Source organism: Gracilinanus agilis, chromosome 2, assembly GCF_016433145.1.
Source record: "Gracilinanus agilis isolate LMUSP501 chromosome 2, AgileGrace, whole genome shotgun sequence".
Taxonomy (NCBI): Eukaryota; Metazoa; Chordata; class Mammalia; order Didelphimorphia; family Didelphidae; genus Gracilinanus; species Gracilinanus agilis.
This window is the reverse complement of record NC_058131.1, coordinates 118,859,308-118,886,086: the sequence shown is the minus strand read 5'-3', so window position 1 is coordinate 118,886,086 and position 26,779 is coordinate 118,859,308. Positions and strand designations below refer to the sequence as shown.

General features: G+C 36.6%; 1 protein-coding gene across 1 annotated transcript in view; it reads left to right on the top strand.

Moving 5' to 3' along the window:
• SPRED2 (sprouty related EVH1 domain containing 2) overlaps positions 1-26,779 on the top strand; it is a 75,386-nt gene that overhangs the window by 23,635 nt on the left and 24,972 nt on the right. The window contains exons 2-4 of the mRNA XM_044659483.1: positions 8,643-8,820; positions 15,434-15,602; positions 21,190-21,254. Coding sequence (XP_044515418.1) covers positions 8,643-8,820; positions 15,434-15,602; positions 21,190-21,254 — 412 coding nt within the window. The remainder of the gene's footprint in view (positions 1-8,642; positions 8,821-15,433; positions 15,603-21,189; positions 21,255-26,779) is intronic.

Here is a 26,779-nt window from a genome sequence, read left to right as displayed (position 1 = left end):
TAAATTATTCACTGAGGGATGTTCCCATAATGCCATTCTAGCATTTAGAGACAAAAAGTGACTTTTTAGGGATCATCTGATCTGGCTCTCCCATTTTACAGGAGAAAACTGAGACCAGAGAGAGGGTCAGTGAATTTTCTGCAGTCAGATATTAGACCCAGATCCTCTGATGCCAAAGCCTCTTATCTGCTCTTCCCCCCAATGTTAGGCTGTTTTCTCACTTTGTCTCATGTATTTTGAATTATTAGCTTTTCAAATGTACATAATTCATAAACAGCAATGTTTCCATTTCCTGGTGATTCTCATCTGGGTAAATTATAGCAGAAGAAAGAGTTCTTAAGAGTTGGATCATTTTTGTTTCACTTAGTTATTCATTGATCCTAATTATGAAGCCCATTATACTACAGTCTTCTTCACATGAGTAGGTAAAGGAGAAATTATAAACCAAAATTTGGACTTTGGTCTTTTGCCTCTTAGCTTGTCCCAACTTTTGTGTTGTGTAAATGCCTTAAAGTTCTGTCTTAGTAAATTTCAGACTTTTTTTACCTCCCCAAAAATTTAGTCATTAAAGTCAATAGATGTTTGTTGAGCTTAATTTATTTTATTTTAAATAAATTTTACTTGAATTTTTATTCTTTGCTGATTACAGAGCTGTGAATTGTAGTCTTTATTAAAAAATTTAACATTTGAAGTGGATTTCTTGAATATTTGCTAATGAACTGTTGTGATGTTAAAAGCATCTAGACACATGTCCTAATATTAGGTTTAAAGATGTTATTAATAGCTCTGTGGGGTTTTGGATTTGATGCTAATAAAATCTCCAACCATAATTTCCAAAATTGTCTCGACAGATCCTTAAAATAACTATTTACAAGTGTGGAGAAGCCATGAATATTTCCCTAGTAGACTGCTTACTAGGAGAGATTTAGTATTGAAATATTTTAAAGTATTATCTATTCAATTAACATTTCTGTAGGTTAATTTTCCACTTTGGATCTATTCCAGGAGATTCTTAATTATGAGCAACATAAGCAAAGCTGAGGCCTGTCCTCCTAGGAGACAGAAGAAAGTGTAGAATTGATGTCAAGGAGAGTGAGAAAGGAGCATGTGTAGAGGAATTTGTCTTGAAGGAAATAACAGCAACTACAAAACCCAGAAATGAGTTCTTTAGAAGAATTTGACTCAGGACTACAATTTTCTTTTTTAAATATTTGTTAAAAATTTGGGGTAGAAAATTTAACTGTATGACATGGGGGTGGGGGTGGGGTGGAGAATGATTACATGGTCAGGTCCTTGAGTCCAGTGTTCTTTCGGCTTCACCAGGATGCATTTGAAGCAGCTCCTCCCCACTGTGAACCATTGACAGTCTTAATGACCTCATTGGCATCACCTTGGGGAGAGTGGAGGAAGCAAGAAGTACTTCACCATGTTGAGGGAATATCTTGTAGCAATCTTCTAGAGCAGGGGTCGGCAACGTATGACTCTCAAGCCATATCTGGCTCTTTTGAGGGCCAGATATGGCTCTTTCTGCAGGAGCCATAAAGTCAATTTTTTTCAGGCGCTGTTACAGGAGCGTGCACTGTGAGCACTGTATGGCTCTCACGAAATTACATTTTAAAAAATGTGGCGTTTATGGCTCTTACAGCCAAAAAGGTTGCTGACCCATGTTCTAGGAGGACATAGGCAAGAATCAAATCCCACAGGATGGAAAGGCAGGCATTGTTAAGTTTTTATCCATTTTACGGAAGGAAATACCAACATCTAGAATATCACCAATTCATTGAAGTATTATGTTAATTAAATTAGTAATAACACTTAAGAGATTTTTAAAATTCACAGTGAATTGGGAAGGTTTCAAAATTCTTTGACACTAATTTTGACCTAAATAATGGGGCGTTTTTTCTGTTGTTGTTGAGTTTAAAGACGAGTCAAATTCTTCTCTTTTCCAAGCTCTACTTGACAACTTAAAATTTAGTTCATCCACAAACGAGCCTTTTGAAGCAGATGAATCACAACTGTCAATCAGTAAATATTTGAGCACCTGTTATGTGCCAGGCACTGTACTAAAGTTACAAAGATAAAAATGAAAGTTCCTTCCCTCAAGGGGCTTACACTTTATTGAGTAAAGCAACATGTGCACACACAAATAAATCCAAAATGCAAAGTAAACAGGAGAGGGGGAAAAAGTAAATAGGAGCTATGAGATTGAGACAGTGCTAAATGCCTTGTATATGAAGGAGTACATGAGCAGAACTTTGAAGGAAGTTGGAGATTTCACCAGATGGAGGTGAGACAGCACTGTGGGCACAGGGGATTTTGCCTATGTGAAAAAATGGATACTATTCTGATAGTGTATATTGAGATCTGTTATATCTCTTTCTCATCCGGGGGGTGGGGGTGGGGAGGGATGGTGTTTTGGCTTAGAAATGAGATTCAGCCTCCCAAGGAGGAGTGAACAAAATTTGGTCCACTACTGGTACCGAACTGTTTTCTCTTACCTCACAGAGTACATCTCCTCAAGAACTACCAAATAATCTTACTAGCCCAAATAAAACTAAAGTAAATTGTCAGGGCACCTAGGTGGCTCAGTGAACAGAGAGCCAGACCTGCAGACAAGAAATCCTGGGTTCAAGTCCGGTCTCAGACCTTTCCTAGCTATGTGACTCTAGGCAAGTCACTTAACCCCAATTGCTTAGTCTCTATCACTCTTCTGCCTTGGAAATGATATTTAGTATTGTTTTTAAGACAGAAAGTAAAGGTTTTAAAATAAAAATATTTAAAAACACAAATTGTCTCATGCAAAGATATAATCATATAATTCACTTCAAATATAAATTTCCTTTGGATCATCTCATCCTAACTTCCCAAAGGCAGCAGTCTGTCAGTCAACATATACTTAAAAAGGCTTATACTATGTACCAGGCACTGTGCTTGCTAAGTGCCAGAGGTACAAAGAAAAGTGCAGACAGTCCCTGCCCTGAAGGAGCTGACATTCCAATGGTAGAGACAAATAGGAGAATAATAAGGCATATTTTAGATGTATAGAGAGCCAGATGGAAGGTAATCTCAGAAAGTAAGGTGCTAACAGCTGGGAGTACAAGGAAAGGTTTCATGCAGATGATGGAATTTGAACTGAATCTTGAAGGAAACCCAGACAGCTAGGAGGTGGAGAGGAGAACATCCCAGTTGGTGCAAAGGGGATTAGACTAGATTGCCCTGTTTCAGGAGCAGCAAGAAGGCCAGTCTAGCCAGATGGAAGAATATGTAGTGGGAAAAGTAACTTTTCAGAAGCTTGGAATGGTATAAGAAGGACCCAGGTTATAAAGAGCTCTTGAGAGCCAAACAGAGGAGGGTATATTTGGGAAAGAGGGACTAGTAACATGATCAGACCTACCCTAGCTTTAGGAAAATTACTTGGGCAGCTGAGTGGAAGCTAACTGGGAATAAGGAAAGAATGGAGGCAGGGAAGAACAATTAGAAGGGACTGAGAATCTAACGTACTTGGTTATTGAAGTGTCAGAGGCTGACAGAAAATCCAGACCTCCTAATTCCCAGACCAGTCCTCAGTCTGCAAGACCATGCTGCCCCTAGGGGGGGAACAGTGAATAATGGCTGGATTTCAATAGGGATTCAAGTACACATGGAATTCTGCTCATGTGTAGAAAATTATTTTCATCACTGATGGAAATGATTCTGGTATGTAGCAACAAATATGTATATGGAGAGCCAGGTGCTGCTTAAACATTTTGGCAGACCTGCCCCATGAATGCCCTCTCCAGGCTGAAACAGATTATCAGAAAGCACCTCTTCTGTATGGGACATCATCGCTTTTCCCCACAAAAAAAAAAAAAATCAAACTTGGAAAGTTCTTTTTTATAAGCAAAGAAGGCATGTGGCTTACCCTCCATCCCTTAATGAGTATACCATACGTTGTACTCCTACAGTGTCTTTTTCTGTTTTTGAAGCAGCCCGGTATAGTGGATAGCCTTAGAATCAGGAAGGCCCTATGTTCAAGTCCTATATCTTGACAAATACTAGCTGAGCAACCAAAAATTAGTCTTTTAACCTCTAAGGGCTCCCAGAATTCTGTGGAAGTAAGCTGCTGGTTGTTAGTGAGGAAGTAAATGATCATAAGTTTGAACCCTCCCTTCTCCCCATCCAAATCAATTGGCTTTGTAATACATTAACAAAACAGTGCTATGAATAGTGTATTGCACTATTCCCCTAATTTGTGGATTTTACTCTTTTCTATTTCCATTTGGAAGAAAGTGGGGTGGCTAAAGTTTTCTTTCCCTCAATACCCCTGCAGTTGTTTGTTTTAATTATCCCACAAATGGATAAAAGTCAAATCAGTCTAATTTCCATGTTTTTCCATAGAGATGTCCCTCTTGTTCTGGGTATGGAGGACACCAAAGATTTGGACAGAGAAATATAAATTTTTTTTTCCAGGTCTGTATTTTCATTGGTGTAGGACAAATGTATCAAATACCTCCCCTACAAGGCCTACAACACTCCAAAGTGCAACCCAATCAAAATTAAATTGTAATTAGGGAGAGGCATCCAGGTGGCATAGAGGATAATGGGAGGTCCTGGGTTCAAATCTAGCCACAGACACTTCCTAGCTGTGTGAGCCCGAGCAAGCCCTTTGAGGGTCCCCATCCTTCTCTGATATTAGGAGAATATAAATTCCTTGAATGCAGGGACTCTTTTGAACCTAGCAACAAGCATGTAATAGTTGTTGGTAAACAATTGTTGAACAGAACTGTAAGCATTCTAGTATTACTGGTTGAATATCCTTTCCCACCTCTCCTTTCCCATTGTGCCCTCTTTCTTATTTTTTTTTTAATGTGTGTGTGTGTGCCTATGCCCTTTCCTTCTTCTCCAGTCTTTGTATCTCTTGCAGCTACCTAGCATAGTGCTAGAAATGCTGTAAGTGCCTGATAAATATTTGTTGGTTAATTGAGGCACAGAAAGATTGACAGACTTGGCAGAGTCACAAAAATAGTTTGGAAACCTGAAAAAAAGGATTTCTTTAAAATAATAACAAAACCTCAATAATTCAAGCCTCACAAGCAAAATTTAAAAACTTAGTTTTGACTAATGTTTCATTGGTCCTTTGAGGAAGACCTTCCTGTAGGACATGCCTTATAGCCTCATGTATCCCTTTAAAATTCTGTAATCCAGAAATATCATTCTGTATTATAGCAGCCTTCAGTTTTTTCCATTTGTGTCCCATCTTAGAATTGTTGACTCTTTCTCCTTTTATAAAGAAAACAGGGGCCATTTTACTTTACCAGATCAAGAGCTAAAGTACCCCTCATTTTCCTTCCCTGTCTAAATCCAGATCCCCCCACAATAACCCATCTGTTTTTAGCAGTTGTTATTTTCTGCTTTCCTTCCAAAAGGAAAAAGGGGAATGGGGTGGTGGGGAGTCTGGGGAAGAGGGAGCTCTTTCTATAGTCTACCTTTTAGAAGTCAAGTTGATTGTCATTTTTGCTCCCGGTGGGTTTGAGGCACTGAAGAACTAAGATATACAGCAGATAGGAAACAGTTGGCTGGCTGCCCTGCAGCTGGATAATCCAGACAGATATTGTTTCCTCCTCAGTTTTTAGTGTACTACTTTAACCCTGCTGACTTCTTTTAAAGAATCACATGCCTCAGTGCCTCCATTCATACTGGTCTATTTTTTTTTTTTTAAAGGTCGGTATATTCTTGGGAGTGGGTGTCAGTCGAAGACAGGGGTGTAAGAGGGGGAAAGTGGACAGGAAGGAATATTTTGCAAAGAGCAGAAAGGTCCATTAGGGTTGGTGGCATGGGAGAGGTATCTCTTGGGTTGACTGATATCTTCTACCTGCATTTTAAAAATTAATCTTTCACTGGTAAAAAATACTTTTTGAAATGTTAAATGGATTGCATTAATTCAAGTTATATAAACTTTTTTTATACCCTTAATCTCCTCTCTTCTTACCCCACGATATAAAAAGATTCCCCTAGTTGCTGAAGCCCATTAAAGTCAGGTCATGTTTAAACAAGAGATGTGTATGGCTTGCGTTCTAAATTTTAGTAATTTCCTGTCAAAATGAACCAGTAACATTCATATAGGATTAGGAAGGCAGTGTGGTTAACTGGGAAATACCTTACTTAGTGAGTCTTTTCTAAGCCACTGTGGGATAGATACCCCCCAAAAAACATGGAAAAGTTTGTGTGTAACTGATGTGGGTAGAGAGAGAAAGTAAGAGTTTCTTAATATCAGCAAGTCAGAGAAGTGGTAAACAAAGCCTAGGGTCTAGAGAATTAATCCACCCTCCTAATCTGATTTTTCCTGGACAGTCAAGGCCAATGAGTCAAAAACCCTGTTTTTCAGTGTGAATTACCCAGATAATTGCATCCGTTTTCCACTTCATTTTCCATTAGCAAGGGCAGCCTTTCCCCTAGACCATAGTAATTCTATACATTTTTGCAGGAAAATGCTGCCAGAAGTTTTTCTTTTCTTTTTTTTTTTTATACATTTGAATACAGATTTCACACTATCCTAGTTCTCAGAATTATCTGCAAATAATGAGCTCCTTTCTTCCCCCCCTCCCCCATTTTGCTCTGCATATATACACAAGGAAAGAGATTCACTCTGGTTGGACCTTGCTCCCAATTTGATCTCTGACCATGGACAAGCATTTACATTTTATTATTCTCTTTTCCCTTCAACGAAATGGGAAAATAGCTTGATTAGCAAAACTATTGTGACATTTGTAAACCTATTTTTATTAAACATTTTCTATTTAATAAAAAATAATTGAAGATAAATTTTTGCAAAAGTAACTGAGTATATACTTCACCTTTGATTTATATGAAATGTGGCTAGACTGGCCATCATATGCAAAAAGGCAAATTACCAATTTGATGATCTAGCAGAAATAAATAATTTTTTCCAAAATGTGACAAAGAATGAGAAAAGGCTGAATTTGGTCTCTGGAAGAAGCAGATTTTGGCAGGTTTTCAGAGTAACTTGTTGTGAAATAAAGTTATTTAGACTAGCAAATAAAATAGTAAACAGAAGGCTATGTTGTAGAGCAGATATTTGAAGGAAAACGTTTTGTAAGCTATATAAACTGTTTTGTGATTTGCTTTTGATTTGAATGTTTATCATCCTTGTAATCTTATATCAAAACATACTAGATTTCTGAAATGTTGAGAATCAGTTTTTGTAAAGTCTAATTTTAAGGGTTAAAGTCTGTCTGACTTTCCTTTTTAGGAAAGTCAAGCTGAGTAGTATAATTTATAGATGCCATGTAAAACATAGTAACTGGTTATATTCTCAGAGTTTGTACTCAAAAAATAAACAGGCCATACAAGTTTCCATTTAAACTTTAAAACAGATGTGTGTATATATATATATATATGTATGTATATACATATATATATATATATTCAGGTGGCCATAAGATTTAAAATATGAAGTAAGAATCATTAAGGAATTGAATTTTATAGTGATTTTAAGCAACTGTCTTTTTGTTATAATAGTGGAAAAATTGAATAAGGAATTTTCCTTTTTAACAAATTTAGTGTCTGATATGCAATTTGAACCTGAGACTTCCTGTCTCTGGGCCTGCTCTCCTTGTTTTAGAGAGGGGGAAATTTAAAAGCTTCTATCTCTGCCTTTAAAGAAGTTAATTGTATTATTTTAATAGAAAGAACACACAGTGGTCCTAGAATTTGGAGAAACCTGGGTTCAAATCCATTTTTAATACCTACTAACTTTGTAGACCATGGACAAGTCACTTGATCATAGCCAGCATTTATTTATAAAGCTTTGAAAGGTTCCCAAAGTGCTTTGCAAGCATTATCTCCTTAGATCCTTGAGATAACCCTGGGTAGTAGATGCTATTGTTATTCCCATATTTCCAGCTGATGAAATTGAGCAACTTGCCCAGGATGATACAACTAGTTTTTTTTTCCTGAGACGGGGTTGGAACCCTGGACTTCCTGATTCCCAACACTAGCTAGCACTCTCTCCCCTGTAGTACCTCACTACCCGCCTCTAACCTTTCTGAAACTCTCTTTAAAATGGGAATGATAATAAGAGCTGTAATAACTACTTCACAGGATTGTTCCGAGAAGCAAATGATAGAATGTATATTTAGTTATTCTTTATACATAGGAGTTTAAAAGCCATGTGAGTATCCATTATTAAAAGTAAAATTACCTTGGCAAACATAAATTACATAATCATGAACCAGGTTAAACAGAAATGGATCTTGGATTTCTGCTTATAGCTGTCATTTCAATAGCACTTTAAGGTTTACAAAGAGCTTTATATGTATCATCTCATTTGTTCCTTGCAACAATCCTAAGCGGATATCGGTGCAAGTATTATATCCATTCTCTACCTAAGAAAAGGGGCTGAGAAATCAAATGAATTGCCCATGATCTCAGTAAGTGTCGGAGATAGGAATCAGATACATGTTTCTTCCACATTCTCTACACTATGCCAGGTTGCTTTTCCGTAGTGTAAGCTTTTATACTTAAGTCTTGTTTGGGATGTTGCTTGCTGGGTCCACTGAAAGAGTTTGTCATGTGGAGTCTGCAGGAGGCAGAGCTGCTAACAAACTTACCTTACCAAGTTCTGTTTGCTGTTGTCGTTTCAGTGACAGCTATATTGTTCGTGTCAAAGCTGTGGTTATGACCCGAGATGACTCCAGTGGGGGATGGTTACCTCAAGAAGGAGGGGGTATCAGTCGAGTTGGTGTCTGCAAGGTCATGCCCCCCGATGGCAACGGAAGAAGCGGTTTTCTCATCCATGGGGAACGGCAGAAAGACAAACTGGTAATGACAGAAGATTTATGGATTAAATTGTTAACAACCCCTTTTTTTTTTCTTGAAAAGAAAAACTTTTCTCCTCAACTCCTTCCCCCTTTTTGTTTCTCCCTTTTTCTTAATATCTAATTCTTGGGAGAAAATTTTCAGGAGTTACACTCCAAAGCCAAGGCCAGATTGCACACATAAGACCTTTGTTTCAGATAAAGGCTTCTTTATCTGTCATACCTTAATCTAGAGCAGTGATTCCCAAAGTAGGCATTACCTCCCCCCAGTGGGTGCTGCAGCAACCCAGGGGAGCGGTGATGGCCACAGGTGCATTTATCTTTCCTATTAATTGCTATTAAAATTTTTAAAAAATTAATTTCCAAGAGGCTAAGTAATATTTTTTCTGGAAAGGGGGCGGTAGGCCAGAAAAGTTTGGGAGCACTAGTCTAGAGGTATTTAGCCATTTTTGTGCTGTCGACCCTTTTCACAGTTTGCTAAAGCCAGTGGCCTCCTTCTCAGAATATTTGTGAATGCACAAAATAAAATTCTTGAGGATTACAAAGGAAGCCAATTATCTCTCAATACCACTGTCAGAATATTTTTTTAAAGATCACACATCTCAGGTTAAGAGCCCTTGCCTTATCCCAAAGTAGCTTTAGTTATAACTGAACAACTTTTCTCAGCTGAGGCTAAGTTTTCAAATGTCTAGGTTGTTCTCCTTCACCCCTATCACGTTTAGAACTTCTGCCATCTTCGTGAAATTAGGCAGACTCCCCATTCATAGGTCAGACCTTCCAGCATTGATGAAGTCAGTCACATTGTATGGCCCAGTGACAGTGAGAGCTTTGAAAACTAATGCATTATTCAGAGTGAGCTATTCCCGAGTTGGATTGGTAGAGTTAAAATGTGGGGGCAGGTTGTCTCCTGGCACAGTGTTCCTCCCAAATAGATGTTTACCTAAAAGACAGTGTAGCTTTTATTGCACGAAATTAATGAATAAAACATGTTTTGGAGGGAAAAAAAGCAGTAACAAGAAAATTAGCCAAATCAACCTTCTATTGGCATCTGCTTCCTCCCATGATTCTTTGAAGAAGGTACTTTAGTGTTATAGAAACTAAAAATATGTTGAATGCTAAAATCTACTTTAAATTAGCAATACTGTTTATGAAAAAGCTATGAAGTTCTCCTAGGCAGCTTTAACACTCATCATGTTTGTTGCCTATTATGTACTGGAAATTTACTTTCAGAAGCCAGAAAAGAGCCAAAATTCTCAACTCGTGCAGTGTATTACATAGGAAGCATATATAATATACATAACAAGTCTAAACAATAATGAGCAGGTTAATGTTGTTCTGAGAATGTTGACATTTGCATTTCTGATTTTTGTATATGCTGAATTTTCAATCCGAATGTTCCTTTGCAGCCATTTTTCCTTTTTTTAAAAGTAGTCAGGAGAGAGAAACAATTTTAGCTACGGATCAAAAGATTTCTATTTTAACAGTTTCTCGAAGCTTTTAAATATTGGGTGCTAGCATCCCTCATTTCAAGCAATGGTTCTGTTACTGAAATATTGTGCATAAATTAGATTTTTGTAAGTAGAACCCTATTTGGGAAATATTAAGAAAGTTCATTGATTCGTTTGAGGAATTGTTTGAGAGGAAGGATTGGTAAAGAAATCAGTTTCCTCCAAATGTTTTACATTCATTTTTGGAAATCTAGATTTTTTTCATATAACTTTAGTTGAACTAAAATAGTATATATATGTGCCAAAAACAGTACAGCAAAGGTGTTCAGTAAAGACAGCATTGGCTGCCCTTTACATTTCATATTAACATGATAATTACTTAATTTTAATATTAAAACATTCTTTTTAGTGTTAATTATACAAAGGGTATTTCTTGGCCTCTCACCCAAAAAGCATTTAATGTAATAGAGTTCTATTGTTGGTTCTGGGGAAGATTAGATGGGATAAAAAAATTCTCTACCAGAGCCTGGAGGGATGGAGAAAGAGCTTCATGATTATGATACATACATACGTACACAATTCAATTCATACATATATGAAGTACCTACTATGTGTAAAGCACAGTTTCAATGCAGAATAATGCATGATACCTGCATATGGTTGGTGCAAAAACTATAATGACCCAAGAGAAACTGTTGGGAATTGAAAGAGAGGTGGTGGTTGAATTGGGCCTTAAAGAACAGTAGTGGGCAGAGCGAGGTGGTTCAATGGAGAGAGAGCCAGGTTTAGAGATGGGAATTCTAGGTTCAAATGTGATCTCAGATATTTCCTTGCTGGGTGACTGTAACACTTTACCTCAGTTGCCTAGTTCTTGCCTCCCTCCTGCCTTGGAACTCATACTTAGTATCAATTCTAAGACAGAAGGTAAAAGTTTAAAAAAATGGGTAGGAATTAAACATGCCAAAGAAGAATGGGAATGCCAGCACAAAGAATGAATGAATATGGAGTAGCGTATAGTGCAAAATGGACATGATGACCAGTTTATTATTATTCCCAGTTTCTTAAGTTGATTTTTTTTTCTTCTTCAAAAGGGAAGTTGTTGCTTGTTATGGTGGATTTTTTCCCCTTTCTGTTCACATAATTCAAATAACTGGACCAACTTCAACTTAAATTTTCCTAGGAGAATTGACCTTTGGGTTGAATCTAAGCATGGAAAATTTCAGCCAAAGGATAATTTTTCTCTCTCTGAAATTATGAGGAAAGCAAAGAGTTATTAAAGTTGGTTTGTTTGCTTTTTTAAGACTTCATCTAGAGGCTCTTGAAAAAATTTTAAATTGCACAGGAATTTTTAACAGTAGAAATCCCTAATTTAGACTTCACTAATTCTGAATTTATTGTTCTTTAGACACAGACCAGCCTGAGCTAAAGTTGTTTCCCTTTGTTTTGTACTCACTGTTCCATACCAAGCAAGCTCTTTGTGAATAGTAAGCACTCAAAAAAAAAAAGTTTGTTGATTTAAGTTTTTAAAAAGGGTATCTTTGGGTAATTTTAAAAGTAGTAGTGAGCATTAACCAGCAGATAGAGGGGCTAACCTTGGAATAATGGAAAAGAGCCTGCCTTTGATATACACAATAGCTCTAAAATCAATGTTAAATCCAAACCTCCGTCCCCGAGCAAAACTGTAACACTCAATTACAGAGCAGTTGCTAATCTGTTATCAGAGGCATTTCCATATATATCATATTATTAATTGCACATATATGTAGTATTTTGAAGTTTTTGGAATGCTTTCTACATATTATCTCATTTGATAACAATAAACTCTCATAACTTCCAGTCCATCTTAGAATTTTATTTATTAATAAATTATGGTAGGTTTAGCTACCTACCACCAGTTGCCTGACTATCCAGGCTTCTTTGCCCTATTGGAACAGAGTTTTTCCTCACTATTGGAATGAAGGAGTCCCAGACTAGTTTTTCTGAAAAATTTCTTTCAACTCTAAGTATCTAGAATTGATTTCCTGATGTTTTGAGGTACTAAATTACCACCACACACACCCCCAAAATTCTTTTTTTCAAAGAGAACTTCTAACAGATTCCAGGTTGTCTTTTTGCCGTTATCAGTTTATGGACCCTTCCACTCTAGACTTCTCTTTAAATAATTTTGAATAATTCTCCTTAAATAATTCAAAATTAAAATAAATAATAACTCTAAAACAAATAACAAGTTCATCTAAATTAATTCCTTATATTTTTATTGTTAACATGACCAATTCGGCATTGGGATTACATAGCTAAGCAGAATCCTCATCGCAGTCAGAATATCAAGGTCTTAATACATTATGGGGAAAAAAATAGAATGTTTTGAAAGCAACAACAGAAAAGAAATTTTCTTTTACCTACTTAAAATGGTTTTTTATTCAAAACAACTTTAGAAGATTGTAATTTATTTAATCAGTAAGTATTTCTTGAGTGCTGAGCATCATGATAAGTAGTAGGATAGAAATTAAAACTTGGAAATGGTCCATCTTCAAAGAACTCACCTGCTTAGAACACAAAGTTAATACACATGAAATAATTATAACTTGACATACCATATCTTCCATCTTAGAATCAATACTAAGTATTGTTTCTAAGGCAGAAGAGTGGTAAAGGTTAGGCATTAGAGATTAAGAACTTGCCCAGCATACAGCTAGGAAATATCTGAGACTAAATTTGAACCCAGGACCTCCTGTCTGTGGACCTGGCTCTCAATCCACTAAGCCACTTAAATGCCCCCATAATTAAGTCTTAATCATATGGTACAATCAAAATGTATAGACATCTAGAAGCACCATGGAAAGCATGTTAGATCTGGCATCAGAAGACCCAAGTTAAAAATCTCACCTCTCTTTTCTTACTACCTATAGGACATTAGGCAATTTACTTGATTTTTCTAGAGTTCTATTTCCTTGTCGATAAAACAAGTGTTTTGGGCAAAATGGCATGAAGGCTCTTAGAGATTCAAATTTGTGATCCTATTTAATTCTTAGGGAAATGAAAATCAGTGAAGGCTAGGATAGTCAGGGACAGTTTCATTGAGGAGATGGTCTTAGCATGAACCTCAAAGAAAGGGTAGGATTCAGAGAGGAGAGTATGTTTTCATGTAACAGGATCAACAGTTGACCCAGAATCAGGAATGAACTTGATGCAAGATGCTGTGTCCATCCTGCTTCATTATCATAATTTTTTTTCTCATAAGGCTTTATTTCTCATAGAGCATTTCTCATAAATGATTTTATTTGATCCCAATAATTTGATATTTATCTTCCCTGGTTTCACAGATAAGAAAACACCTTCAGAAAGACTGAATGACTTACCCTAGTTGACATGGTCAATTACAGACTAGAAAGAACCCATTACTTTGTCTCACTGTTTTTAGAGGAAGAGAAGATATGATATGATATACCACTATCATAAGTGGGAGGGAGGGATGGCCACTAGAGTTAGAGATACCAGTTAGAAAGCTGTTTAGTCCAATGTCCAAGTAATAAAAGCCTGAACCAGAAATCATCAATGAGGATAGAAAGGAAAGTCTGAATTCCAAAGAAATTCCAAAGGAAATATTGATAGTTTCTGGCAGATAATTGAATATCAGAGAAATAAGGAGACAGATAAAACAAAGATGACTCCCAAGTTTGAGCCTGGGTAGCAGGTAATATTGTAGTGTAATAATGACAGAGACCAAAAACAAGTTAAGAAAAAGAAAATAGCAAATTCATTTTTAAAGGTATGGGATTGGAGACCAAAGTATACCATATTCCACTTTCTTAAGAATTGTTTGTATTTTTTGTTTTCTCTCACAAAAGGACTAATATGGAAAAATGTTTTATGTGACTGCACATATAAAATCTATATCAGATTGCTTACTATCTCAAGGAAGATAGGATGGAGAGAATTTGGTACTCAACTTTTTAAAAAAAATGTTAAAAATTGTTTTTAAATGTAACTGAGGGGAATAAAAGTATGGGATTTGACCAAGGCAGCCCTATCAGTAGGTAGTTGGATGTGAAGAAAGGACAAGTTTTAAAGATTAGAGTGACGTTATTAGTACAGAGATGAAAACTGAGACCTTGAGACTAGATGAATGAAAATAGAAGGAAGAGAACTTATGAAGGAAATTGAGTAGGGGCAGATAGATAAATAATGCTGCTTATTAATAGGACTAGAAGAATTTGGTATCTCAGAAGCTATGGGAGGAGAGAATTTCTTTTTCTTTTTTACATCCTTACCTCCCATCTTAGAATCAATACTCTATACTGGTTCCAAGGCAGAAGAATGGTAAGGGTTAAGCAAAGGAGGTTAAGTGACTTGCCCAGGGTCACACAGCTAGGAATCTGAGGCCAGGTTTGAACCTAGGACCTCCCATCTCTAGACCTGGCTCCCAAGTCACTAAACCACCTCTCTGCCCCTGGGAGGAGAGGATTTCAAGTCAGCACTTTCAAATATGGTAGAAAAATTAATAATGTTAATACTCATGTAGTACTTAAATTTTTGTAAAAGAACTTTATATACATTATTTCACATGAGTTTCGTAAAAGTCCTCTGAGGTAGATACTACTAGGATTATTCTCATTTTATAGATAAAGAAATTGAGACCCAGGAAGGTTGTGATTTGACCATAAAGGTGGAGTCAAAGACAAAGTTCTAAGCCACATTTTCTTGATTCCAAGTTAATCTCTTTTACCACAAGGACCAAAAAGCTAAAGAAAAGGCCTTTAAAGTTGGGGTGAGAAGTGGAGCAGAGATTGTGGAGTGCCACAGTGCCTGGTACATAGTGGATGCCTAATAAATATTTGTTGATTGATTGGTGACTTTTAAGAGGTTAGTTTCAGTAGAGAGATAAGGGAGGGAAGCCAGATTGTAGAGAGTTAAGTGGGTGGTAAGAAAATTAAGATAGTATATCAAGGCATTCATTTGAGAAATTTGGTAGCCAAAGTGAAGAAAGAAACAAAGTAGTAGCTAGAGGAGAAACAATTAATAAAAATAGCTTTGTTATTATTGTTTTTTAGATTGTTGGAGTTCAAAGACAGAAAAGAAGACAATAATGGCATCTCTTGATCACTAGGCTTCTAGACTCCATTAAAGCAATAACTCTTGTAACCATCCCTATGTATTTAAATCCTTTAGGTGGTATTGGAATGCTATGTAAGAAAAGACTTGGTCTACACGAAAGCAAACCCAACATTTCATCATTGGAAAGTTGATAATAGAAAGTTTGGGCTTACTTTCCAAAGCCCAGCTGATGCACGAGCCTTTGACAGAGGAGTGAGAAAAGCAATAGAAGACCTGATCGAAGGTACTGGATTCTCTAACTGGACTCTGCTAACTTCACAGTGGGATTATGTGAATTTTCAGGTTTTTAAAATCATTTTTTATGCTCTTTGTTGGGGGTAATGGGTTCTTTGTTTGGTGGCTGTTGTTGGGTTGTTTATTTTTTAATTATTTTTTTGTTTGTGTTTTTGGCTTGAAGAGTATTTCTTTGCAGTGCTCTTGGACTGAATTAGATGGCTAGTTGCAAAGACTATCTCCTGGTCCAGTCACATTTATTAAGTACTTACTTTTTGCATGGCAGACACTAGATATACAAAAAGCAGACCCTGTCCTCAAGAAATTTATAACTCTTCTAAGAGTTACAACATGTATGCAGCTAAGTACATTTCTTATCATTTGAGGAAGATAGAACAGGTGTAAACAACCAAGGAAATTGGGAGACATTTCCCAGAAGGAGTGACACATGACCTGAACCTTGAATGAAGCAAAGAGATCTTAGAATGGGTCCTGAGAGAGATAGAGAAGTGACCTTCCTCAAAGCAAAAAAGAAAATAGACCTTAATGATAAGGGAATGCAAGTTAGAATGTAAGAAGGCCTTTCTGCAATTGCTACTAATGACACTGGGATACTTAAACAAGACAGGAAGCACTCTTGATGAATTGAATGGGTTGAAGTTCCGTGGTTAGGTCTGGAAATGAATTCCTGTAAACATTTCACTTTAGTTCTATCCCCCAAAATGCCTCTGTTCGGAGATATATACTGCTGGCTCCAAAGAAGCTCATAGTAATATTCTATTAAGAAAAGGCCCCTGACCATTATTGGACTGCAAGAGTTGTTGATATGTAGCTTGTGTTCATTATTTTATAGAATCGCCTATACTAATTTTATAATTTAAACATTATTTAGATAATCCTAGTAACTCTACATTTGGCAAACTATTAAAAGTTTCAGTGCTATTCCTCCCCTACCCCCCATGATTTATAGCAAATACTTATTTCTCGTTTATAATAACATAACCTGATAGGATGTTTGTACCTCTCAGACCTATCATTTCCCTTATACTTATTTCTACTCTGTAGCAGAAATTTGTTCCTTTTTGAAAAAAATGACTTACAAAACATGGAGCCCTATGTAGAGGATTGTTCAGCCATTCCCCAAATGATGGATATCCCTTCAGTTTCCAATTCTTTGTCACCACAAAGAGAGCAGCTACAAATATTTTTGTACAAGTAGGTCCTTTCCTTTTTTTTTCTTAATCTCTCTAGGATTTAGACCTACTAGTGGTACTACTGGATCAAAGGGTATGCATTGTTTTATAACCCTTGGGGCATGATTCTAATTTGCCTTCCAGAATGATTGAATCAGTTCACAACTCCACCAGCAATGCATTAATGTCCTAATTTTGCCACATCCCCTCCAACATTAATCATTTTCTTTTACTGTCATATTGGCCAATCTGAGAGGTATGAGTTGGTATCTAAGTTGTGTTAGTTTGCAGTTCTCTAAGGTCAAGAGGAATTTAGAATATGGTTATTGATACCTTTGATTTCTTCATCTGAAAATTGCCTATTCATATACTTTAACTGTTTATCAATTGGGGAATGGCTTGTATTATAAATTTAATTTAGTTCTTTATATATTTGAGAAATGAGACCTTTATCAGAGAAATTTGTTATAAAATTTTTCAGTTTTTTTCCCTTCTAATCTTGGTTGCATTGATTTTGTGCGTATAAATCCTTTTTATTTAACAGTCAGAATTCTTAATTTACAGTTTGTAATGTTCTCTACCTCCTGTTTGCTCATAAATTCTTCACTTCTCCATATATCTGACAGGTAACTAGTCATTGTTCCCCTAATTTAATTATTATAATTATATAATTATACATATAATTATATAATATATTATATTATATAATATTATAATATTACCCCTTATGTCCAAATCATATACCCCACCCATTGAATTAAAAGAATTTTGTGTGGCATTCTTTTTAGGCTGGGGCATGAACTAGAAGACCACTATTCCTTCTTCTGTTGACAACCATGAGACTAAAATATAAAGAAGTACTACTATATCTTGTCCCATGCATAGTTATCTTAATTTTAGAGTTGGAAAGGACTTTAAAGGTTGTCTAATCTATTTCCTCACATTTTATAAACAACATCCTATGGGTTGCTAATTTACAGATAGTTGTTCTCTCTGGATGAGTAACAAAAAGGAATTTTGATTTTTTTTATTGGTCTCATAACCTTTGTGCTTTCCAAAGGGACATACTGGCTAGTTTATAAAAATAGGGGAGAATGAATCAACTTTTTTTGTAGCTGTGAGTCTGTTTTTTAAAAAAACCATACTATTTTAAAATAAAGCTTAAAAAGTTCTTTTTTTAAAACCACTTATATTTTCCTCCATATGCTTCCCTTCTACCAGAGATCTCTCTTTTATAAGAGACTTTTTAAAACTACTTCCTAAAGAGAAAATTTATATTCTACTTTTTTCCCTAAAAAAGTATCAGGTTTATGGATTTAATCCCAAATAACTGCTATCTGTTAAATCGTGTCACCCTCATTCCCTTAAAGGTTGCCTGTAGTAGAATACTAAGCATGGTTCTCAGATGTGGTGGCTAGGATACCCAAGCAGAGTCCTCCAGAACATCTGCCTTCCAGCTCATTCAATGAGCAGAACTCAGATTCTTCCCACTGCAAAGCATATTTAAGTATGATACGTGAATAGCCAAATCAGAACTTCCTTTGGAAGATAATATTTGTAAAAAATACTTATAATAAACTGTGTTGATCTGCACGAGCAAGAATAGCATGTTCTTAACTCTAAATTATTGGGTATGGGGAAGAGATGGATGAAAGTACCCTTTTGAAAAGTACTTGGCCTCATCAAATTGCTTACCAATTTCCAAGAGTTGGGAAAAGAGGGAGACAATTTGGATCTTATAATTTCTCAAAATGTATGTTGAAAATTATTATTACATGTAATTAGGAAAATGAAATATCTTTGAATTTGAAAAAATTTTAAGTATTTGGCCTCAAAATGATTTAAGTACAAAAGTGCTTTAGACTGGTATTATCTAAAACTGTGCAGTGACTGAAAAAATAAACTAAAACTAATTTTCTAAACCTAGGTTTGTCACAAAAGGCAAATGTTTATAATGTAAGTATAAGAGTCAGCTAGATAATTTAATGGATCGAATGGCAGGCCTGGAATCAAAAGGACCTGGGTTCAAATATGGCCTCAGACATTTCTTGGAAAAGTCGCTTAACCCCATTTGCTTAAGCCTTGCTCTTTTGTCTTAGAGTTGTTATTAAGACAGAAAGTAAGGGCTGTTTGTTTTTTAAATTAAACTTTAAACATACCTTTAAAATTATTTATGAAATGGACGGCAGGTCATATCTCTGTCATTAATAATAACTAACATTTATGTAGCTCTTTAAGATTTCCTAAAGACTGTAGATATCATCTCTTTTGAGTCTCAAAACAACCCTGAGAAGCAGATGTTATTTCCCCCATTTTGCAGATGAGGTTGAGAGAGGTGAAGTGACTTGCCTATGGTCACACAGCTAGTATATGATTGACTCAAGATTTGAACACAGATCTTACCGACTCTAAATCCAACACTATATACAGTTGCACTTGGTTAGTAGTTAGGAGTTGCCTCTTGTGTAGTGAGTAGATTCTTAATTAGCTAAATAATTAGGGATTCTTGATAAGTAGGAATAGGTGGTTGGCTAGAAAAATGAGTTTGAATGAGCTAAGCTCCTTTAAATTCAGACAGTGGAATCCTTAAGAGGTGATGGGAAAAGAATTCTGTTAAAATTTGGGAGAACAAGCTCAGACTTTCTGCAGTTGTTTTTCAGTTGTTTTAACTCTTTGTGACCCCATTTGGGTTTCTTTTGACAAAGACACTGGAGTAGTTTTCCATTTCCTTCTACAGCTGAGAAAATTAAGGTAAATGGGTGAAGTGACTTGCCCAAGGTCATATAACTAGTAAGTGTCTGAGGTCCTATTTTAATTCAGAAAGATGAGTCTTGCTGACTTCAGGTCCAGAGCTTTAGTCACTGTGCCATCTAGCTGCCCAGTAGAATCTCTAATTTGCTTTAATTTAAATGGACTTTTAAAAAAGAGGAATTCTGATGCTCAGGTGAAATCATGATAGAGAGAGACAGGTATAGTCCAGCCCCACCTCCATTTCGCAGATTAGAAAATTGAGGCTCAAGTTAAGTGGCTTACCCAAAGTCCCACATGTAATATCATTATTCCTGAAAATCCTGCCAAGGAAAGGGTCCGAGCTTAATTTTTAATCATCTTACAAAAGGGGAAGGGGAAGGAGACTGAATAAAAGACTGATAATTTTGTATATTTTTTCTTGCCAACCACTTCATTTTTAATTACTCCACACATTATTAATCTTGATAAGAAAAGAAAAGAGAGTAGGTTGTGCCTGCTTATAAATATAAGCTTTTTTTGTTTAGTCTCTTTTCTAAGAATATTTACATAGACTTGCATACCACGATGAAGAAAGATGTGAAGATGTAAATAAATTTAGCTTTCATAGGCTGATTCCTATTCCACAATTAAATAATCTGTGTTTTTTTTGTTTGTTTTTTGTAATATGCCTCCAGTTTTTAGCCAAAGATAGTAGAGTATAAATAAATCCCCAGAATTTTAAGTACCAACAAAAGAACTAATGGGGTTAAGGATCCAGAAATCCAATCTTCAACCTTTGCCAGAGATCCTTAGTTCTAAGTCATAAGAGTCAGTATAATCTGGCTTTTAAAAATCCTAGAATGTTTGGACCTGGAAGTGATCCCAAAAATCATTAAACCCATTTCCCTCAATCTACTCCATCAGAAAACAGGTCCAGAGGGGGAAATTGGGTGGCTCAGTGGATGGAGAGCCAGGCCTAGAGATGGGAGGTCCTAGGTTCAAATCTGGCCTCAAACACTTCCCAGCTGTGTGACCCTGAGCAAGTCACTTGACCCCCATTGACTACTAGCCCTTACCACTCTTCTGCCAAGGTTGAAGGTAAGAGTTTTAAAAAAAACAAAAAAACCCAGGTCCAGAGAGGTTGCCTAAGGTCAAACAGGTCATTAATGACCAGACCAGTGCTGCTTGTTAACAGGCGTAAGTAAAGTTCTGCTCTGATTCCTCGTCATGACTTAGCAATAATCCTTGGAATCTCAAATGCTCTCTCAGCAAATTAAACAGTGAAAGGTCCTAGTAGGACTCCAGACCCAATAATGAATTGGGTTGGGTGTCTCATTTGACATGCTTACCTCAGATCTTGGGGGTTCATCACTAGAGAGTTGCTCCAGAATGGCCATTTATTTGTCTACCATGATTTATGGAGACCATCTGCCAAAATACAGAGGTGATTACAATCTACACCAATAGAAAGGGCTATATATGCCAGTGAAATCACAGATCTTGAGACTGAAAGTATAGAATGCTTGCTCAATTTTAGTATTTTATTAATGTTGATCCATTTTGGCCAAAGACACACAGTAGAATGTTGGCTAAACTGACCTTATTCTTGAAAGCATGTTGCATTCCTTGTGGTCAACTTTTCTTTATATATATGTTTTCCCCTCTCCTTTCTAGGATCTACAACTTCTTCTTCAACAATCCATAATGAAGCTGAGCTTGGAGACGACGACGTTTTTACAGTAAGTGCACTTAAGGTCCATTGGGTTTTTTTCAGATAATTGGATGAAGAATCAAAAGGATTCCATTTATGGGTTCCAGTTACAGGCATGCAATAACACTTTCAGCATGTATTTGATTCTTCTTTTCAAAAACTATCAATGAGGATATGTGTCCTTTCATATTTTTATCCATTCTAATTTCTTATTTTGGGGGTATGATATTGTAGTAGGTATAGATAATATCACAAGGACCAGCAATCCCAGCATCCTCCAGGGGTTCCTCACTTTCCTTTAAATAAACTTCCTTATGTAGCTTTGGGATAGATTTCTTTCTTTTTCCTTTTTTTTTTTTTAACTTGGCTAATGTGGAAATCTGTTTTGCATGACTACATATTTGCAATGGATTTTGTTTTTCCTGCCTTCTCAATGGGTGGAAGAAATGGAGGCAGAGAATTTGAAACTAAAAATAATTTTAAAATCTGCTCTAAAATCAAGTAAATTTTTTAAAATTTAAATAAAAAGACAAAGAGAGAATAAAGGTTTAAGACAAAGGTTGTAAAGGGAAAGGCATTTTAGCATGGCTTTGATTAATTGTGTTAGGGTCCAATCAGTTGCTTTCTGTAATTTATACTGTCATTTAACGTCAAACAACAAATATTTTATTATAAGCCTACTTGGCCAAGGGCTGTGGATTACACAAAAGTAATTACAAATGTGTAAGAAGATAAGGAATCTTTGCCCTCTTGTTAGGTGAAGAAGACTAATATAAAATAAGTCGAGTTTTGATTTGTTTTTTTTTAGACACAGAAGATGTATAATTGAGCATGGTTAGATGTTCAAAGAAGGGACAGATTGATATGGGCTTGAGGTTATGGTGGGGGAAGATGTGGAGGTGAAACATTTGCTGAGCCTTGAAGGAGGGATTTAGAGTTAGAGATTCTGACTTCAAATTCTGAGGTCTTGGGAATATCACTTAAACTTTCCTGGTCCTCAGTCTTGGGAATATCCTTTAACCTTCTCTGGTCTTCAGAGTCTTGGAAATATTTAACCTTCCCTGGTCCTTAGTGTTGGGACCATCACTTAACCTTCCCTGGTCCTCAGTCTCCTCCTCTGTAAAAGAAGAGGGTTAGGTTTAATCATCTCTAAGGTCCCATAGAGCCTTTAAATGTGTGATCCAACGAGAAAAAGCTTGGAGCTAAGAATGAACACAATGCATACAAGAGAAACCAAGAAGCCCTGCCTGGCTTGAAAAGAGGCTCAGCAGCAGTTTACCTTCATGCAATGACTGGTATGCTGAGGGTCTGAGCAGGCTTCCTTTAGCTCTGACCAGATCCTCTCCACAGTTGGTATGTTGCTCGTATCATCTGTTCCTTTGTCACAGTTCACATAGACAAACAACAGCAGGCGGGTTAAAAGGTGGCTTCCTGTACTCCGGAGCAAAGTTATCCTTAGCAGCTGCTTCCCAGCTACCTGCCAGAAGTGATTTATAGAATGGAGAGAGGGAATGAGGCCTGATTGAAGCCAGAATAGTTTATTGCTATCCTGTTATCTGTGGAGATAGAGTTGCTATGAAAGGTTAAAACATGTTTGTACATTTCTTTCCAGTACCCTAAAGAAGTAGGATAGAAATGTGACTTGATTTACCTGAGGTACAACAGAAAGGGAACTAAGGGATCACTTAATCCTCCCCTTTTTTTCAGATAAAAAAAAATTCAGTCCAGAGACAGAAAATGACCAATCCTGGGTCACTCTTATGAGCAGGGAGAAAATGTGAGCCAAGATGAGGCTCCTGAGTCCCAATATTTTTAAAGCAATTTACTTTAAAATGGGGTGTATTACTAACAAGCATAAGATTTGAGAAGAAGGAAAGTTCTGTTAGCCAGGGCAACTAGGTAGGTGCCTAACCTGGAGCTAGGAAGACTCATCTTCCTAAGTTCGAATCCAACTTCAGACACTTAGCCAGCTAAGTGACTCTGGGCAAGTGCTATCCACTGAGCCACCTAGCTGCCCACTAGAAGGGGAGGCTTCACATCCTCTAAAGAGAAATATGTATAGAGATCCACAAACCAAGAACAAAGAGGTTTTCTACAAAATCCTTATATCCGTGACTTAAGGAGTGAATAATGGACTACTGAAACTCAAGTTTAAAAAAAAAAAGCAATAGTTTATTTATGCATTTATCTATCCATCTATTTGTTTGTTTGTTTTTTTAGACTATCATTATTATTTTTTTGTTTGTTTGGTGTGCATTCTTTTCCCCTTGAAGTTAAGGGTACAGTGGTCCAAGTCACTTGTATCTTATGCCTGTGTAAAATTACTCTGGTTAGGAGTTTTAGTGTTTTGTTCTTAATGAGAAGCTGGAAGACAAGCCCACAAATTCAGAATTCAGGATTTGTTGGGTTATTGTGTCTATGTATTTTGGTTTGTCCTTGTGTGTAAAACCTGCCTTATATAATCTAGTCTATCTAGTTTGGTTGTGTGTTGATTTGGAGCTAATATCCCAAGTATTACTTCTGTAAGCTTTTGATTATTCATTCTCTCTTGCTACACAGCCTTTTTAAGAGCCCTATTTATTTATTCCTCCAAAAGTCCATTTATTGATCTGCACACATATAAGATGCATTTATCCCAAGCATATTAAATTTTAAACTTAACAGGCCATCAGGACCCTTTGGTTCTTGCCATTTGATGTAGCCTTCAGGGGTTTGCTTATTACTCCAGTTGTTTTACAATATACCAAGGGTATGGCTGCTTTGGGGTTCTTCTATGGAGGTTATTGATATCACGTGGAGATCCCCATGGGACTTTGGGCAATGTGAATTAAATAGATTGTTTCTGGAGTGGAAAGGATTCAATCAGAAAGAAAGTCCTGGAGATATACTACATATTTAGGTTACCTTTTAAGATCCGTCATAGTCTCAATCCAACTTCTCTTCCTAAGCTAATTACATGTCATTTCCCCTGCATCCAAGCCAAAATGGACTTCTTGCTGTTCCCCATATTCAACATTCCACCTCCTGCTCTGTGCCTTGGCATCAGCTGTCTCTCATTCCTGAAATGTCCTCTCTCCTCCTTTTGGCCCTAAGAACCTAGATCCCCTCGGATCAGATCAAGAAGCTTTTCCTGTTTTCCCTAGGCATTAGTTCCCTGTTCTGAAACTCCCCATCCCCAATAATTTTGTGTGTGCTTGGTACTTTGTTTATAAATTTTTAATTTTATTGACCTCTGTACCTACTGGTTCCCCCAGTAGACCATAAGATCCTTGAGGACAGGGACTGTTCTTTTCTTTTCTTTTTTGTCTCTGTATCCCCAGAGCCCAGCAGAGAAGTATGTAGAGTAGGTGTTCACTATCAAACTGGATTTTCAGTTCTACAGCCTTGCTGCATTTCTCTCTTTGTCCTTCTTATATCCAATCTGTGGACATTTAATTTGTATATGAGGTTTCCTATCCATCTTTTTGTGCTGTAAACTTACCTGTAGTTCCAACCCTCCTTTCATCCAGGGGCCAGGGCAACTTTAATATTCGAAGAGCTTAAGCAGCTGTTTCTTTCTCTTTTTTTAAAAAAGCAATTTTAAGGGACTGTGATAGGACCTCTAGGTTTTGTAAATGGGGTTAGAAGATTTCATTCCTAGTCTAATGCTAAAAATATGCAGCTATAGAATGGGGCATTTTGGAAGGGACATTTTGAGTTTATGGAAACTCTCAAGAATGGGATAGCTGGAAATAGGTTGCCACATAAAATATTAAGGAACACTGGGTTACAATATTATTGCTTAGCTAGCTGCCAAATTTCTATTCTTTAGCAATCAGTTCATAAAAATCTGGCCATGTATATCCTGTTGTAGTCTTCTAAAGCCATTCTTAATCTTTATGGATAGATAATAGTAGCCTGTTTAAATTATGGTCTTTGGAGCATGCAGCTGAGGGGTGTGGGTGGGTGTGGGGGGAGAGGGGGATATGTATAAATGCTTGCTCACTATACAGGCTAATCTGTAATCTCTGGTTGTCTCCTTGGCATTTCAGCAGCTGTTGCTGTGTGAATAGCTAAATTCTGATTTTTAACTAAGGATTAAGAGAGATTTTACACACACACACACACACACACACACACACACACACACACACACACCCTGAATCATAACATGTATCATATCATATAATATTTTTCAGGTCTTTTCTCCCATTATGTTAGTAGTTCTTATAGTTCATTAAAAGCCACAAAAGAATGGAATTTCCTAGAACTCTGTAACCAGTCTACTAACTCGTAGGGTTCACATCCCTCCTCATTTTTAGCCTGTAACTTCTTGGGAGTGGGATAGTGAGCCCTCCCTTTTCCCTCCTCCTTTGTCTTGAAAATGTTTAGACCAAATTGATGGAGGGATTTTACGTAATGGAAGTTGGGGAAGTTAAGTCTTAAAAGTGACTGTTAGGCTTGTTTTTGCTTTCCTCCAAATTTTATTCATAAGGAGCTGAAATTTCATGCAGATGTTAACATCCTCTTTAATGGACATTTTTTCATCATTGATTGTTTAGGCTATTTTTTTCTAATCCTAACAATTATATTTAAAATGTTGAGGAAAATGATATGGATCCCTTGAAGGGACAATTTCAACTTCTTTCAGCCAAATGAATTTTTGTAATTTGCTTTGTGTGTTGAGGAGGGCAGAATCGGAAAGAACACAATAGCTCTAGTAAAACAGACACCACTGTTTTTCAGTGCTGGGTATTGAACTCAAGGGAGTTTTATCTTCATAAAGAGGTTGAATTGTATAGCTCAATTAACCTTTTAGTGGCTGCCCCTGTATTCACTGCTGCCTATTAGGAAGCAATCTGTGCTTCCTGTTTGGGGATTTGGGTGGTCTCTTTCTTTGCAGGGATGCATACAGAGTGTATGACAGAAGTTAATGGGGAAATCTTTGAATTGCTGTGAGATGAGGAGAACCATAGAAATGTCAAATCCTCAGAAGCATACATCTTAGAAAGACAAAAGGAATCAAAAAGATAATTTGGTCCCATTTCAGCTTTTCAGGACCTTTTCATTAGTCTAGTGAAGCATCTGATCCCCAGAGATTTCTTTTAATTTTTATTGACATCTTTTGTTTTCATTACCCTTCTTTCTGAATATATCACTCTTCCCCCACTTCCCCCCCCCAAAAAAAAGAAAGAGAAGGAAAAAAAGTGGTTCATGAAAATCAATCAACACATCAGCTGAGTCTTCAGTATATACAGTATTATCCACCTATATTCACTCTCCTCTGCAGGAGAGAGGTGCATTTTCTCATATCTTCTTTGATTTGATTATAATTACTAGAATTATATAACATTACATTTTCCGGCTTTTGTTCTTCTTCTTACATTGTTTTCCTGGTTCTTCTTGCTTCATTTTATATCTATTCACATCAATCTTTCCATGATTCTCTAACTTCATATTGACCTTTTTTTTTTTCCTAACCCTTACCTTCCATATTAAAATTAGTAGTGTGCATTGGTTCCAAGACAGATGAGGTAAGGGCTAAGCAATAGGGATTAAGCAACTTTTCCAGGG